A 16,876-nucleotide genomic window follows, 5' to 3' on the forward strand; every position below is an offset into this window, starting at 1 on the left:
TCCACCCCAGAGTCTCAGACTTGGCTACACATTGGAGTTACCTGGGGCGCCTGGACCCACTTCCGGGAGGCCCTCAGGAGCCAGACTGTCTGTGATGCAGCCTAAGAGGCAGTTTGAGAACCACTGACCCAAACCACTGACCCAGACCTGAGGTCGTAGCCAGCGGCTCCATCCAGGGCACTTGCCAGAGAACACGACGGGATGTCCCGCTTCATCCAAGAAATGCTCTTGCCCAAACATCCACGCACGGAAAAGAAAGAGACTCGGGCCACCTGGCATATGCTTGGCTATACTCAGAGCACACAAGCTTTATTCGGCAATAATGGCAGTATTTCATGAGTCGGAGCTGCACGACAGTGGGAACGCTGTTTTCAGCACAAAGTCTGAGAGCAGACGATGACAGCAACGAAGCTCAGCCCCCACGGCCCTGCCTCCCCTCCCCAGGCAGGCCCAGGTTGCTCCCTAATCCTGCACAGTTCGATGGGGGCCTAATCGTGGTCTCCCTCTGCACCCATAACACAGTCTCTGCACATCCTCTGCCTCCCCCAGGCTGCTGGGCCAACAAAGAAAGAGGAGTGGGCTGGTCCCCCGCCCCGGGTTCCATCCAGTCCTGCCTCTTCCTTCTCAAGGCCACCCTGGGAGCAGCTGGGGCGGCAAGAACACTGTCCCCTCCCCCTCCGGGTACCCAAGTCCCCGTGGCTTGACTCTTTTTTTGCTGCAAAGCCTTTTCCTCAATGAAAGTTTAACATGGACTCAATAAAAGAAGGTGCTATTTATAAAGCACTTTGCACTCACAAAGCATTAGCCCTGCCCCCACCCAACCCCCAGCAAGCAGAGAGGGAACAGGGTGTCCCTAGAAAGGGACCCAGTAGCCACAGGGACAGCACACAAAGGGAGGAGCCAGGCCCAGGAGCCGTCAGGGCCTTGTGGGAAAGGTCAGATTTCATTTTAGCGCTGATTCAGGGTACTTCCCAGCAACCACCTAATTGATACAGAGGAAATCATCTGAAATGTCTGTGTGGCGTGTGTGCACGCTTGTCTCTGTATGTATGGCCTTTTGTGATGCAGCCTTAAATTATCCATTTGTGACCTTCCTTCCAGCTCTCTGACCTGGGCAGTGCTGCCTGGGGGAGGGAACTGTGAACCCAAGATGTGCCAATAGGGGAGGAATGGACGAGGAGTAGCCAGGCACACTTAGGAGAGAACAAGGACCACGTCTGGTGTTGCAGCCCCACTTGGGGCCTCTTCAAAGCCAAGGAGTGGGACTGACTGAGAGGGGCTTACAACCATATAGGTGGATGGATGGATGGATGGCTAGGGGGTGTGATGGAGGGGGGCTTGTGGAGGCAGCTGGACTGTAAAAATGGATGGCTGTCCGGGGTGGACAGCTCTGCACACATGAACCCCTCCTTCTGGGCAGCGTGCACCACCCTGCCCCGCCCTGCCCGAAACTCCCAGTCAGCAGTCAGTTAACGCTGAAACCGGGTCGGGCGTGGGGGGCGCTCACACTGTGTAAGTTTTGACAGACTTGTAGAGGGGCGGCAGCAGCCCGTGGTTCTCGCGGACAACTTCCAGGTACTCGGATGGCGTCTCCAGCAAGAAGGGCCCACAGCACATCTGGCAGCAGCACCTGACCCCAGTGGGCGGCTCCGGGTTCTTGTCAGACATGGGGGAAAAGTCAAAATCAGCCACCTATGGTGAACAAAACCCCACTGGTCAATCACCCGCCCGCCCACTGGGAGTCCCATTAGGTGGCCTTAGGAGCTCAGCTGCCTGGCTAGGTGGCCTTGAGCTCAGCTGCCTGCTGGCAGCGTGCACAGAAACACCTTTCTGGAGCCACGCAGCGCTTCCCTGTGCCTTTGGCTTTTCTGCTCTGTGGGTCTTTCCTGCTTTCGGTTGCCCTCTCCCTTAACAGCTCACGGGCACGGCTGCCAAGCAAGGGGCGAGCATAGAAGGAGGTAAGTCACATTGGCAAGCAGCTAAATCATCAATCGGGCCCCATCTACGGATGCCTCTTGGGCATATTACCCCCAGCCTCAGGGCCTTGCTCTGACATCCAGACCACCTCCAGGCTCCCTGGTCTAGCTCCCTCTGCCCTCTCCGCATATCCTCTCCTGTCAGGGCCCAGGAGTCCAGCCCCCACCCCACCAAGCACCCACCTCCACCATGTCCTTCTGATGAGCAGCGTTCCGCAGGGTCATGTACATGATGAAGGCCAGCATCATGGTGATGAGTGTGGCACACGGGAAAGCGAAGACAGCAGGCTGGATGCCTGGGAGTGAGACAGGCTAAAGTCACGAGCCTGGGTAGTTGGTGCCGAGTACTAGCCTTCAGGAGGAGATGACACAGGGGAGAGAACACAGCCCACCAGAGCTGTCTTCCTCCTTGTGTTCATGCATCCCAACTAGGCAACCCCAACAGGCAAATCCAGGATTTCACAAAAACCAAGCTGGGGTATGTGAGGGTTTTCAAGTTTTACTTGAGAGTGACTTTCAAGGGGTGCAACTAAATTTCCCACCAGAGTGTGGGCTGCTCCCAATGAGACAGAGTGATGACGTACAACTTCTGAGCCTATGCCATGAAAGACCCAGCAGCTTCCTCCTTGGTCTCTCTTGGGTGACTTGCACTGGGGAAGGGAAGCCAAGTTGTGAGGACACCCAAACAGCCCCGTGACCTCTGGCAGCTCTGGGCTCACTCCCTTATCCTGTTACCAAGAAGCAGCATGGCAGAGCAGGAAGAGCCCAGGGGGTCTTGGGTTCGAATCCTGGTTCTGACCAGTGACCTGATGGCAATACTGACCCACAAGGCTGCCACGGGAATGCAACCAGGTGAGGCAGGTGCAAGGCAGGCGATCAGCAAGTGTGGGTTCCTTCTCCCTACTCCCCCACCCTCCTCCTGGTAGAGCCACCGCCATACGCCATGAGGATCTGTCTCCCAAGAAAAGGCGGCATTGATTACCTGTAGTGCTGTCTTTCTCTGCAGAATTCAGAGGGATCCCAGACACCCAGTGCCCAGGAGATGTTGGGGGAGGTGGGGCCCAAGGCCGCCGATGATGCCAACAGGTCACGGAGTCTGCCTAGCCCACAACATCAGCCGGGGCCAGGAGCGGAGAGTGGTGTCTGCTCAAGGTCTCAGAGGGACGGGAAAGACTGGAGGGGGCAGTGACAGCATCTGGTGCACTTACAGGGCCAACCTCGGGGATGAGTGCGGCTGGCGGGGTGTCCCCTTTTGTTCTGTATGGCATGGAACCTGGCTGGGCATCTGAAAGACCATCCCTAGGGTTCTGGGATCCTACTTTCTCCTCTACATAAGAAAGTTCTTTTCTGGGGTCACAGAACAGCCCCCCTCCCCGGAGATGAAGGGTAGGACCTGACGCTGTCATCAGCCAGTCCTGTGGCTGTAAGCCAGTGGCAGGACCTCATGATGTGTTGGGGAAAGGGTATTCCAGGGGCGATGGTTGGGCACCCTTATGAACGAGAGAGACTGTACTGCACTTTCTGAGCTGCTTACCCTCCCTGGGAGACTCACAACAGCCCTGTGAGTCCAGCACCGTCACCGTTGGATATGCCTGTTTTAGTGGCAGCAACAGCGCCGAGATGGAGGTGATGGGGTGGCGGTGATAGCAGTGAAGGAGGGAGGGTTCGTGTTGGGGACAAGTGTGGCAGTGGTTAACGTATGGAGAGACACTGACCACTGTCAGTGGTGGCGGCAACAGGAGAGCTGAAGTTGGGATGATGCTGGGGTAGCACGGGATGGATGGTGTCGGTCCAAATGGTCGGTGCAGGGGCTGGTGGCAGGGGTGTTAACGGCAGTGCTGATGGTGGTAAGGGTGGTCGCAACGGCAGCGCCGTCTCTGGCTATTGAAGATGCTAGAAGAACTGTCTGTAGCATGTGGTGATGGTGGCAGTGGCACTGGGCAAGTTAGCCGGCAGTAGCTGAGCTGTCTGTTGTTACTGCTAGTGGTGCTGGTGTGGAGGGTGGTGGTGGTGGAACTGAGGGGTTCTGGTAGTGGGGGCTAGAGCAGTTGTTGATGGCACTACAGAGTTTCTAGTGCTGTGGGTGGTCAGTCAGTGGCGTTGGTTGGGGACCGTAGGGTTATTGATGATGCTTGTGTTGTTGGGACTGATGTTGATGGCTGTTGGTGGAGCTGGCTGGTGGCAGCACACTGGCGGTGGTGGCAGGGTTGACTGGTTTTTGCTGCCTTTGTAAGAGCAGAGGCGAAGTGTCACTTACTGGAGGGCCAGACCTGGATCTTGTGGTACTGATGTGTCTTGCTGATAATGTTCTCGGCCTGGATGCTGAAGCAGTAGTCCCCAGGATCCCTGAAGATGTGGGTCAGGTTGTAAGCCGTGCTGCCCACTGACACAGGGTGGCATTCCCCTTCCCCCAGCGGGAGGCACTCGGGCTTAAGACGCCAGCACACGTTCAGAGGGGGGCTGCAGGGAAATGGGGGCAGTTTTTTAGCAATGGCTCAGAAAGGAGTGTGAGCATAGACTAAGTCCAAGAAAGCCCAGGCAGTCATGAACTTCAGTGTCCTTTCCAGGACAGAACATCCAGCTTCCCTGGCCTCCAGGGAACAAAACAGTACATAAGAGATGGCTCGGGACTCCGAGGGGTCAGTGAGGCAAACAGGGACATACACAGACTGCTGAAGGAGGCAGAATGAGTGCCCCAGTGACGCACTTGGTGCACTGTGGAAGCACAGGGGACGGAGGAGCGTGTTCTTAATGAGGAAGTCAGGGAAGGCTTCCTGGAGGAGGTGGCATTTGAGTAGGCCCTAAAAGGATAAGTCGGCTTTTGACAGGTTTGAAGGGGTGAGGGCATTCCAAACTATCCACCTGCCACAGCACAGGCTCAGAATCTGGAAAATGCAGGTCCATAAAAAGAATTCCAAGTGAGCATTCCTATCTCACACGACGTAGACCAGAGTAAAACACACACTCATGCCACTTCAACGATCAGGTCTACCAAGCACAAGTAGTTTCCCCCTCTGCTCTCTAAGTACTGAGCTCTTATCTCCAAAGCCCCCTGAAAGCTTCAGGAGCCACCTCCAGCCCCTTGGCTTGTCTTCCTCCTTCCTTGGCTACTTTGCCCCCTCCCGGTCTAGCCTTATTTCCCCCTGACATGTCCCCTTGTCGGGGGATTGGGTGGGGTTGGTCTTCCCCACTGGAGTCTTTGGAGGGCTGGGCCCTGACCACTATTTTTCTGCAGCCCCGTCCATCCCAGTGGCCCCAGAGAGGGGCTCCCTTGTGGGGAGAACACACCCAGCATCTCCTCATCTCATCACTTACTACAAACTCAGCTTGATGGTGTTCTTGGCAGGAGCTGAGCCAGGTCCTACCCAAGATGGCCTGCTTTCCAGGGGGCTGGAAAGCAGGCCCAAGTCACATACAGGTCTTTTCACAGGAGTGGTCGCTCACCTGCCTCTGCCTTGATGCCCATGTTGCCGACAGCCCCAAAAGGCCACTGCTCCCTCCTCTGTACCCTGAGAATGGAGCCATGCCTGTGACTCTCCCGTGGCAGAGTCAAGGGTGGCATCATCCCTCCGTGAGCTCCTTAACTTGGGGCCCCTCAGGGATGGAGCAAAAGGTCAGGAGCCTCGGAGGGGGAGTACGGGCAGGACCACAGGTCACGTGCAGTGTGCTCTGGGCTTCACTCACCTCCCCAGGAAGTTCAAGGTCACTATCATCTTTTGGAAGGTCTGAATTAGGGTAGGCCCCAAGACCTGGATGCCTCGAAGGGTTTCTGAAAGGCAGAGAAGACCTCATTATATCTGGTGGCTGACGAAAGCTGTATCAGGGCTCGTGGAGTCCCGAGGCTGTGTGACCATCACCCCGTCCTCCTCCTGGCCCTCCCCAAGGGCAGGTCACAGGTTACATCCAGGGCATACCCGGGTCCCGCCTCCCTGCCAGCAGCAGGTGCTGGAGCCAGCTTAGAGTGAGGGAGCTGGAGGAAGCAAGCAGGGCCCTGGTGAGCAGGACCTGGGGCTGACTTAGGGTACCACCGCCTCCCCGCATCATCTGTTCCGTGTGTGGGGTGGGGGAAGCAGCACCCCATTAGCACGACCAAGAAATCTGCTGCAGCTGCCCCAGCATCCCCTCTTGCCAAAGCTGGGTCTGGCTGTTCCCTCCCTGTGCAGCCGACTGAGGCTGTCCCAGCCCCAACAGGACGGTCCTTGACGGGAGGCAGATGTAGCCGGGAACAAGGAGTGATGGGGATGCACCAAATCACAGCAGTGTCTGGGCTCTGCCACCTGGTGGCCACCTGACCTCCTCGATGGCCTGCAGTGCCCTCTTGGAAGCGGGGAATGACAGACCCGCTCAGAGGGCTGCCAGGGGAACAGAAGAGAGGCTGTGCATCTGAGCTCAGCCCAGTGCCCAGTTGGAGCCACCCTGATCTGCAAGTGACCCAGCCCTGGAAGGAGTGGTACCCAGGGCTCCCTGATGGGCCAAACGCTCAACCCACACCAACCCCCAGAGACTCACCCTGCAGCTTCAGCGAGGCGGAGAAGTCGCCCGTCTTCTGCAGAACGCCCTTCCCGACATCCGGTGTTACCTGCTCCCACTCCGCCACAACCTTGACCTTCACAGTGAAGGATCCAACGATGGAATAGTTATAATAGACTGTAGCGTCTTTGGTCACCATCTGGGTGCTATAAGGTGACAGGGAGATGACAGAAGTGACTCACGTGCCCTCTTAGAGTGGTCGTACAGTGACACATTCAGACCAACGCCTTGCAAGCAAAAACATCATCCCAGCATCAGTCCCCAGAGCCAGCCAGGGCATGAGGTCAGCTGTACCTGGTAGAGTGGCTGCTGGTTGTCTTTGTATTTGTAAGTTACAGGTAGGAGAACTCCTAGCAACAGGTGCCTGTCACCTGCCAGGAAGTGCTCTGCACCCCGAGCCAGGAAACTGGGAAAGGCTGTGTGTTAGACAAGGACAATGTGGGGAGGGGAGAAGTATGAACTCTGGAGTTCAGACAGACGTGGCTTTAAATCTCAGCTCCAGAATTCCTATTTACGTAACTCTAAGCCTTACTTTTCTCATCTGAAAAACAGGGAGAGTCATACCTCCATCACAGGTTATGATATAACATATTAAGTGTGTAACATCATGCTTTTTCCCTACAATTACCTGAATCACTTCAAAAGGAATTCTAGGGCTTCCCTGGTGGCACGTGGTTGGGAGTCCGCCTGCCGATGCAGGGGACGCGGGTTCGTGCCCCGGTCTGGGATGATCCCATATGCCGCGGAGTGGCTGGGCCCGTGAGCCATGGCCACTGGGCCTACGCGTCCAGAGCCTGTGCTCCGCAGCAGGAGAGGCCACGGCGGTGAGAGGCCCGCATACCACAAAAAAAAAAAAAGGAATTCTAGTAACAATAAAATATTTTTGTTGATTTGTTGATGCTCTTTATATATGAAGTTTATCAAACCTTTACCTATTACATATCTTCCAAATATTTTCTCCCAGTTTAACCTTTATCCTTTGGTTTGATTTACTTCTTTCATTTCAAATTTTAAATCTGATGATGCCAAATTTAGCATTTTTTCCATTCTAGTTTCTGCCTTTTATTTACAGAAATGCCTTCCCCACCGCCAAACTATCCAATCTCAGGGGATCATCTACATTCCAATCTAGTCCTGGTTCATTATGTTTACTATTTTAAATCTATCTGGAATAGCTTTTGTTAGGGATTAGATTATTTTTCTCCCAAACAGTTAACCAGCTACCCTAGTATCATTTATCAAACAATCTATCCTTATTCACTGGCTGGAAGTAACATTGTTATCATACACTACATGTGTATATAAACTTAGGTTTTTTTTCTGCTTTTTCTATTCTGTTCCATTGAGCTGCCTTTTCTTGCTGAAAATTATTTGTAGCTTTCTAAATACGTTTATGTATGTATTTCTAGCCCCTTTCCCCATCACCATTCATCATCATTCTGCTTTTCTGATCATTTCTCTTTCTTCTTACAATATTGAGAAATTCTCATCATTTTTCAAGTCTTTTTAAGGTTCTCAGTACAATCTGTGATTTTATTCACATAAATCCTACAATTTTAGGCTAAGTTTATTCTCTCCGTTTTTATAAATATTATGAAAGATTTTTTCGACTGCCATTATATGGAGAAGATAAGAATCTTTGTTTTGTAACCAGCCACATTATTAAAATCTTTTTAGTTCTAAGATTTTTCAGTTGAGTCTTTTGTGTTTTCCAGGTAAACAGTACTGTCATCTGTGTACAATGACTTTTGTCTCCTCCTTTACATTTATATTTCATTTACTTTTCTTATTTTATTTCATTGCCTAGTCAAAAATGTTCAATTGCAATAGAAATAGTGAATTCCCTGGCGGTCCAGTGGTTGGGACTCTGCACTTTCACTGCCAAGGGCCTGGGTTCGACCCCTGATCGGGGAACTAAGATCCTGCAGGCTGCAGCGCAACCAAAGAAAAAAAAAAAAAGAGAAAGAAATAGTGAATATAACTTTCTTTAACGTGAAAATAAATGCCCCTAATAAATATGGAGGCTGTGCCCTGGTTTGAGACAAATATTCTTTATGTTATAAAACCATATATATACATATATATATAAGCGTATATGTACATGTATGTATATATGTATGTGTATACATTATGTGTATATGTGACGTATATGTATACATGTATGTGCACATATGTGTAAAACTGTATTTATACACAAATTTTAGATGAACTGTAAAATCTTTGTCATGTTCCAGAAATTATTCTTATTGGGATTTTTATTGGTTTTGCATTAAACTTAAAGAATGACTGGGGGGAAACGGACATCTTTACGATATTAAGACTCACCATCCCAGACATGGTGTTCATACCCATTTACTCAAATCTTTTCTACTTCTGCGGGTGGGGGAGGGAGGGCTTGGGAGTTTGGGCTTAGTAGATGCAAACTATTATATATAGAATGGATAAACAACAAGGTCCTACTGTATAGCACAGGGAACTATATTCAATATCCTGTGATAAACCATAATGGAAAAGAATATGAAAAAGAATATATAGGGCTTCCCTGGTGGCACAGTGGTTGAGAGCCCCCCTGCCGATGCAGGGGACACGCGTTGGTGCCCCGGTCCGGGAAGATCCCACATGCCGCGGAGCGACTAGGCCCGTGAGCCATGGCCGCTGAGCCTGCACATCCAGAGCCTGTGCTCCGTAACGGGAGAGGCCACAACAGTGAGAGACCCGCGTACGGCAAAAAAAAAATTTTTTTAAAAAGAATATACATATGTACATAGCTGAATCACTTTGCTGTACAGCAGAAATTAACACAACATTGTAAATTAACTATACTTCAATGAAACAAATTAAAAAAACAAATGTTTGCTACTTCTCAGTAGCTCTGTAGCTTTCTTCACGCAGGATCTTGCCCATTTCCAGATATGCCTGACCGGCCCCTACTTCCCGACCTGCCTCCCGCAATTGGCTTGTCTGGAGAGGAGGTGTAAGGAGAATGAAGCTGGAACACCTGAATTCTACCAGGTGAGTATAACAGCATGTGTCATTGGCTGGCCAGGTCCCTCCAGAGTCAAACAGAGAAAAATCTACCTACCTTGACCAGCCTTAAAGGGCTGTTTTGGGCACCAATGACCCCTCTACTAGGTTGCAGGCACCTTGAAGGCAGGTCCCATGACTGGCTCACCCTGGTCCCCATGGACCCCGAGCTTGGCACAGAGCTGGTGTACAAGGCATGTTTGGAGTGAGAGAGAGTGAGCAGGTGAAGATGGGAGAGTACAGAGCACCCCGCCTGGGACGACAGGGCCACCAGCCATGAGCCAAGACTTTGGGGCATCAAGGGGGGTAAGGACATACCCATCTCCGAAGTCCCAGCTGTAGAGAAACGAGGCGGTCTTGAAGAAGTTGCTGGGGTCGTGGAGGAGGAAGGAAACTTTAAGGACTGTCTTGGTGAGGTAGGAGCTGGGCCAGGGCAGGGAGGTGTTCTGGGTGACAACGAGGTTCCCCACGAGGAACTCTGGGACAGAGACCACGGGAGGGTGAGTCCACTGAAGTGGAGGAGGGCAGAGCCACGTGCCAGTTGGCAGGGCAGCCTCTCCCCCACCCGACCTCCTGGCTGTCACAGCCAGGTGGTGGCAAGAGGGGACGCTGCAGGTCACCAAACACAGAGGCATATGCCCCCTCCGTGGACGCTGGTGAAGACTCACTTCATGTGTTACATGCATAGCTCTGCTCCTGAACCCCTTTCACCAAGACCCTGAACTTTCTGGCACAAAAGATGCCCAGGACCAGAAGGAAATGCACAGGCTTTGAAAGCAACTCTTGGGAAATATTTCAAAGTATTAGATGAGCCTAGAAAAAATGAGCAGTTCTACTGACCGCAGGTCCACACCCCATGGGCTGGGCTGGGTGAGGAACACCATTCCATGCTGCCTCCTCTAAAAAAAAAAAATTAAAAGCTGATTTTTTAAGCAGAAAGTGAGGTGTGCTCAATAAAGCTCATTTGGAAATTGCTGAAAAGTGGAATGAAGAGAAAAGAAACTGCTTATCACGCAAACACAAGCATTGTTGATGTTTTGAAGAATTGCAAAGTATACGTGTGTACATATTTAAGGTATACACATATTAAACACAGTTGATCAAACTGGTTATAGAATTTTGTTTTGATTTTTTAAATTTTACAACCATGAGTACTCCCCCAGGCTACAACAAACTCTCTGTAAAGGTCATTATTATTCATTATACAAATTGTGTCAGTATACTTAACCAGTCCCCTTATGGTTGCATACTTGGCTTGTTTCTGTTTTCTTCTGTTGTTATAAAAACTGTGATGAACATCTTCGTGCATAAACCATTACCCAAATGTTGGTTTATTTCCTGAAGATAAGTTCTTTAATAGACTGTAAACTCCAAGAAAGCAGGGACTTCTTGGAAAGAGAGAGATGGGAGAGGAGGGAGGGAGGGAGGAAGGAAGGGAGGAGAAGGGGGAGAGAGAGAGAGAAAGAGAGAAGGAGAGAGGGAGAGTGAGAGAGAAGGAGAAAGAAGAGGCCAAAGACTAAAATAATTTATAACCATTGATACATATGTATCAGCTGCTCTCCAAAGGGTTGTATTAATTTACACCCGAGTAGCAATATGTACTTTAAGTGTCCATTTCAGCACAACCCTGCCAGCAGTGCATATTACCGTTTTCTGATCCTTTGTTAACTGACAGCAGCGAAGGAACCATGGGTCTAATCTGCATTTATGTGATTACCAGCCAGGAGTCTGAAGACAAATCAAGTAGGAAAGGTCCTCACCTGTAATGGGGAGGACGAGGACGCTCCTGGCCACAGGCTGGCACATCCCGCAGTCAGCGGCGGTGACCCAGACGGAGACCGGGAAGTCCCCGGGCACGTTCCCCACGACGCGGATGGTGGAGCTGAAAGCCTCATCTGTCTTCCCCGTGAGCAGCAATGGGGTGTGAATCCAGCGGAAGCGGTAAAGGCGGGTGCTGGAGGGCAGGACCAGGCTGCCATTGTCATCGGCCACCAGGCTGGCCGTGATGGTCACCTCTGCCCCCGTGGTGGCAGGGCCATCGGGGGTGAGGTGAAGTTCATACACGCCTAGGAACCCAGAAACAAAGGCAACAAAGTCCGCGTTTCACGAAGGGGCGTGGCCAGGAAACCCGCCGCCACCCTCTGGGCCGGCTTCCGTGAGTCTCTTTTACAGGTGGAGAAATTGGGGCCCAGGCAGGTCAAGTGACCCGCCCAAGGGTCATATAATTAGTTCATTGCCCAGCTGGGATTCAAACCCAGGCCCAACTGACTCCAAATCCCACGCCCTTTCCCGTGTCTCCAGTTTGTTTTATTTTTTCATGCCAGCCAAGCAGGGCCTTACAGAGCATGTGTATGCTGACCTGGCCCCGCTTCGTAGCTGTGAAAATGATGGCCAGTGCATGTCACAGGAGGAGCCACTGCAGCTGATGCCAAGAAATGCCCACTCTTTTGGACTAACCTTCACATGTGAAACAAAATTCCAGCTGGAAACACAAAGCTGAGTCTGGACCCTGTTAAGGCCTAATACCTTGATGGTGGTAGGCCAGCCTTGGGAGGAAGGGCCACTGTGATCCAAGCCAAGCCCCCTTCTCTTTGGTCTCAGTTTGTAAATCTGTAAGGTGAGAGTTTCTAGATCTGAGCTGTCCAATATGGTAGCCACTAGCCACGTGTGGCTCCTTAAGCGTCAATTAAAGTGAAACAAACTTGAAACCCACTTTCTCGGTTGCACTGGCGCATTTCAAGGGCCAGTCACATGTAGCCAAGGGTCACTATAGTGGACACTGTGGATACAGATCTTCATTATCACGGAAAGTTCCACTGGACTACACTGCTCTAGGGAACCTCCAGGATTCCTGCCGGGGCCAACGCTGGAGCTCTGTGATTCCAGCTGGGTCAACTCCTTGGGGAACCTGAACTGAAATACTGGGGATGCAGCTCTTACAGGGAACCCAGGAATTAGTTTTCTAGGTTGCAAGCAGAGAATAGGGCCTGGAGCACATGGAATGGAGACCAAATAGGAGGCCTTTTCAATAACACTCCCCATCTGACCAACACATTGAAGGTAAGACTAATTGTAATCTGAAAATAGAGAAAGGTATAAAATTAAAAAATAGTTTTTAAATAATTAGTAACAACCACTTACTATATTGGGTCATTTCCTACTATTCTTTTAAATGCTGCTTACTCAGATTATATGCTCCATTGCCGTTTCTGTTTTTTCAATTCTGTATCATAGGCATTTTCCTAAGTCATTATTCTTCACCTGCTTTAGATAGCTGCAGATTTTATCATACTCAGAAGGTAAGATTTTAAAAATCAGATGTGTTTCCATCATAAAAGTAATACATATGCATAAAGAATATTAGAAGTGTCCTATTACCCTACCCCCCAAAGACAACAGCTGCTCTCATATTGCTGTCCTCCAGCTCTTTTTCACGCACGGAAGTTTTAAATTTAGTCAGAATCAGCCTCTGCACACAATTTTGAATTACTTTATCTCTACCTGACAATACATCAGAAGGATGTCTGCAGCGGCACTAACGTGAACTTCACGATTTGCATGATAATCCCTCAAGCAGGCATATCTTAATTCCCAGAACCCTTCACTCCTATCAATAGCACTACTGCACGTCTTATTAACTATTTTCCTGTGATTTGTAATTTTCTTTTTCAGGTGAGACTTCTGAAGGGCCTGAGGTTAGAGAATGTCTAACAGTGCACACCTGGGCAGAAGAGGTGATGCAGAAGGAAGGGAGGAGGGCCCACAAGCCCCCCCTCTGCTCATTTTACTCCCCCCACCCCAATTCCTGGCAACATACGCCCCCTCCCTTGGCTTCCAGTACCTCCTTAATGCTGATAGAAGCCAGTAACAGACTTCATTTCTACTGAGCAAGAATACAATGGCTACTAACCACATGCAATTAAATTTAAATTAATCAAAGTTAATGACTTCAATGTATAATACTAAAATTCCAGTCCCCCCATTGCACTAGAGCCACAGTTCAAGCGCTCAACAGCCATAGCTCTCCCGGATAGCACAGATATAGATCATTTCCTCCATCATCTAAAATTCTGTTGGCCACTGATGCTCTAGACCCCCTGGATTTCTCCCCTCCCAAACCTACCATTCTCTTCACCTTTCATCCTCTGCCGGGTCAGAGGACCAGCTGTCCCAAGAATCAACCCCCGGGCCTCTGCCACTAATTCTCCCTCTCTGTTACTACCAGCATTGCTTAAGGTAGCACTCTGCCCCATCCGGATGGATTACCGATACATCCTGAACGTGACCCTTGGCCTCCAGTCCTGCCCTAACTTCAGCCACCCCAACAAGCAGCTTCCTGCACAGTTAATCTGATCATGGGCCAGCCTTGGGGTGGAGGGAGACCACATTCACATTTTAGTACATCCATGCTGTAGCTTTAACCCTTTAACACCTGCAGTTCCCCCCAACATGCTCTGTCCTTCCTAGCCTCAGGGCCTTTGCACACACTGTCCCCACTGCTCTTCTTCACCTATCTGTCTGTGGATATAACCTCTTCCAGGAAGCCCTGACACCCCCCCACCCCACCTCCTCAGCACTCTCCCAACAGCCTGAGCACACAGTTGTCTCCCTGGGTTGGGATAAAGGTTTCCTTATCTCCCCCACTGCACTGCAAGCTCCTTGAGGGCAGGGCAGGGGTCATCCCCATCTCCCCCAAGCCTAGCCAGGTGCTTGGCACATAGTAGGGGTTCAACACTATGCTGTGGAGAGGCACCTGGAGAGAAGGGTGTGGCAGAGGGACCAGGCCACACGGCACTGCCCCAGGAAACTCTTCACCCAAGTGCTATGGACTGAGCCCCAACCCGCAGCTGCTGGGGGGACCCAGAAGTACAGGATGTGCTCCCTGCTCTCAGGGGGCTCACGAGAGACCTGCTGGACTCAGCAAAACTGGGAGGTGAGCGAGTGTGTCCTTAACTGCACCCCATTTGCCTTGCGGCGATGTTGCCTGCCCCCACTGGGGACTCTGGCTCCAGCCTTTTCGCTCACCCACGTTACACGTTCCCTGTTCTGAATCCCTTTCCTTGGGGCCATGTTTTGGATTATGAAGTCATTTGGGCTAGCATTGCAAAAGGGACCTGCAGCACCTTAATCCCAAAGAGAGAATTCCAGACACGTAAGTTTCTCCAAGATAACACAGTATGTATTTTACACTGAAGGACCTGAGTCCCCAGAGGTCCCCAGGGACTAATGCTACTGCTGGGGACCACACAGCAATCTGCATTGCCCTAGGCTGAGTCCCTCTGGCTGGGAGGCAGCCTTTGGCCAGGCTGCTGCAGAAAGAGGTGCTTAGAGGAGAGGCCATCTCCTCCCTTGCCTCTCTTGCTCCTGCCCACACCCCCCAGGAGAGGAGCGTGGGCCACAGTGAGGCTGGCAGGTGGCAGGGACATTCAGCTGCATGCTAATGGCCATCCAGCGTCTGCAGCAAGACAGGCGCATGTCAGCACGACGCAGATCCGTTGCCAGGGGAACAGAATCAGGAGGGCAGCCAGCTCAGCCAGGAGGCGGGATGGGGTGGGGGTGGGGAGGGGCTGTGGCTACAGCCAATGTTGCAGCAGACACTGGCCCGGCTCCTGGGAGCGCCCCCCATCCCGACCTGTCCACACGCCAGAGGCTCCAAGGGCACTTTTCTCAGGCTTGTTTTTAAAAAGCAGGTATTTCACAGCCCCCGGGAGATGCTGCCCCTCGTCCTCAGGGCCTAGAAAGCGTCCAGAACATCCAGGCTGAAATGGACCGGGAAGGCTTTGCCACCTGTGGCTGAAGGAACCAAGCCCAGGTTTGGTTACCTACCCATGCAAATCCATCTTTCCAAGTTTGGGAGCCCAGATGACATGGCCTTGGAGTACAGAGCAGCCCAGTCAGGGGCTCAGGGGCGCCACAGGTGCCCCAGTGACCCAGAGCTGAAAGGGCCAAAGCAAAAAGTGAAGTGACAGCAGCCACAAAGTTTGACCCGTGGAAGAATGTCCACCAGCAGGCTCCCTGGGCTTCCACCTGGAGCACGCACATTCTCCCTGACCACACAGCCTGTAGGGCCCCAGAACAGTCTAGAAAAGGGCTGCATCAGCCTTTTCTCACTGCACATGTACACAGCCCAAAACACTTCCCAAGGTACCTCTGAAGTCTGGACAACACAACCTGGAATTAATGAACGGTCCAGGACACGGACTTCTGACTTCAACCCCTGGTGTAGGAAGCATGTCGTGCAGGCTGACCCAGACCCAGGAAGGGTGGAAAGGGCTTCTGAATCTCTCTTTTTCTCCTGTGAGCTTTCCCCAACCCCATTCCCAGCTATTTGGACTGTATCATGGGTGCAAGAGGCCAGGCTGGGAACCACACATGACTTCCAAAGAATTAACCCTCCACACCTTTTTTTGTTTTTGGCAATTTAGGCCGTGTTGATAATTTCTGGACACATGTAAACCTAATGGACAAGAGACCCCATTTCCAGGGGCAAGCAGATGCTCCTGACCAAGCCAATTCCCACAATTCCCTTAATTCATCCTTAAGATGCAGGTTTTTTATATTACCTTGTGGCTTTCATTTCACAAGTTTGCTTTAGATCTCTTCTGTCTACCATTCTTTCAAGGTGGGGGGGGTAATGAAAATCTTGGATAATATTTAACACCCACCCAATAGCTGCCCACATCCCAACTGTCCCCTTAAAACTCTCCACCCCGGGTCCTTTTTTGTCGCCAAAATGGGGCAGAAAAGTGGGTGTTGGCCTTCGGGCGTTGAGGAGGTGGGGATGTTAGAAGCACGATCCGGGGGACACCGGGTAGGACCCAGCGGAACCAGCTCCGGTTCCATTTTGGAAATCATTCCCAGAGAGGAAATGGCAGACCGGCCTCCTGGGTGCTAAAATCGCGTACTCCCCGAAGTCAACACAAGCAGGGTAGAAAGCCTCTCTGGATAAGGCCACATTTTAAGGCAAAAACGCTGCTCCGCGGGCAACCTGGCCGCGCTCCCTGGGGGCTGTGGCGAGAAGACCGACCCCGAGCATTCCCAGATTCCCCTCAGCGTCCTCCCCCACCTCCAGCGGCTGCGAGGTTTCCAAACATCGGGATGGATGCGCCGGCCACCGCGCGGTCCCTAGGGCAAGGCCGATCTGGAGGTGGCAGCAGGAACGAGGGCGCGGGGAGCCCCCTCAAGTGCCGGTGACTTAAGGGGAGAGGGGAGAAGGGACAGAGGAGACGGTTGCGCGGCGCCCGGCAGGCCGTGCTCCGCTCCGCAGCTCGCTGCCTGCGGGGAGGTGGGAGGTGCGCGCAGGGCGCACGGCGCCACCTCCGCAGCCCCGGCTCCCGGCGAGGCCG

General features: G+C 51.9%; 1 protein-coding gene across 1 annotated transcript in view; it reads right to left on the minus strand.

The window, feature by feature from the left end:
- Positions 1 to 283: 283 nt before the first annotated feature.
- The window catches only part of TMEM130 (transmembrane protein 130), a 17,331-nt gene continuing 738 nt past the window's right edge, over positions 284 to 16,876 (minus strand). Inside the window, exons 2-10 of the mRNA XM_024745270.1 lie at positions 16,597 to 16,671; positions 11,659 to 11,691; positions 11,291 to 11,596; positions 9,849 to 10,008; positions 6,486 to 6,652; positions 5,661 to 5,745; positions 4,234 to 4,436; positions 2,160 to 2,272; positions 284 to 1,656 (exon numbers count right to left, since the gene is read on the minus strand). Coding sequence (XP_024601038.1) covers positions 1,504 to 1,656; positions 2,160 to 2,272; positions 4,234 to 4,436; positions 5,661 to 5,745; positions 6,486 to 6,652; positions 9,849 to 10,008; positions 11,291 to 11,596; positions 11,659 to 11,691; positions 16,597 to 16,671 — 1,295 coding nt within the window. The 3' untranslated portion in view covers positions 284 to 1,503. The remainder of the gene's footprint in view (positions 1,657 to 2,159; positions 2,273 to 4,233; positions 4,437 to 5,660; positions 5,746 to 6,485; positions 6,653 to 9,848; positions 10,009 to 11,290; positions 11,597 to 11,658; positions 11,692 to 16,596; positions 16,672 to 16,876) is intronic.

This window comes from Neophocaena asiaeorientalis, unplaced genomic scaffold, assembly GCF_003031525.2.
Source record: "Neophocaena asiaeorientalis asiaeorientalis breed wild unplaced genomic scaffold, Neophocaena_asiaeorientalis_V1.1 scaffold461, whole genome shotgun sequence".
Classification (NCBI taxonomy): Eukaryota; Metazoa; Chordata; class Mammalia; order Artiodactyla; family Phocoenidae; genus Neophocaena; species Neophocaena asiaeorientalis.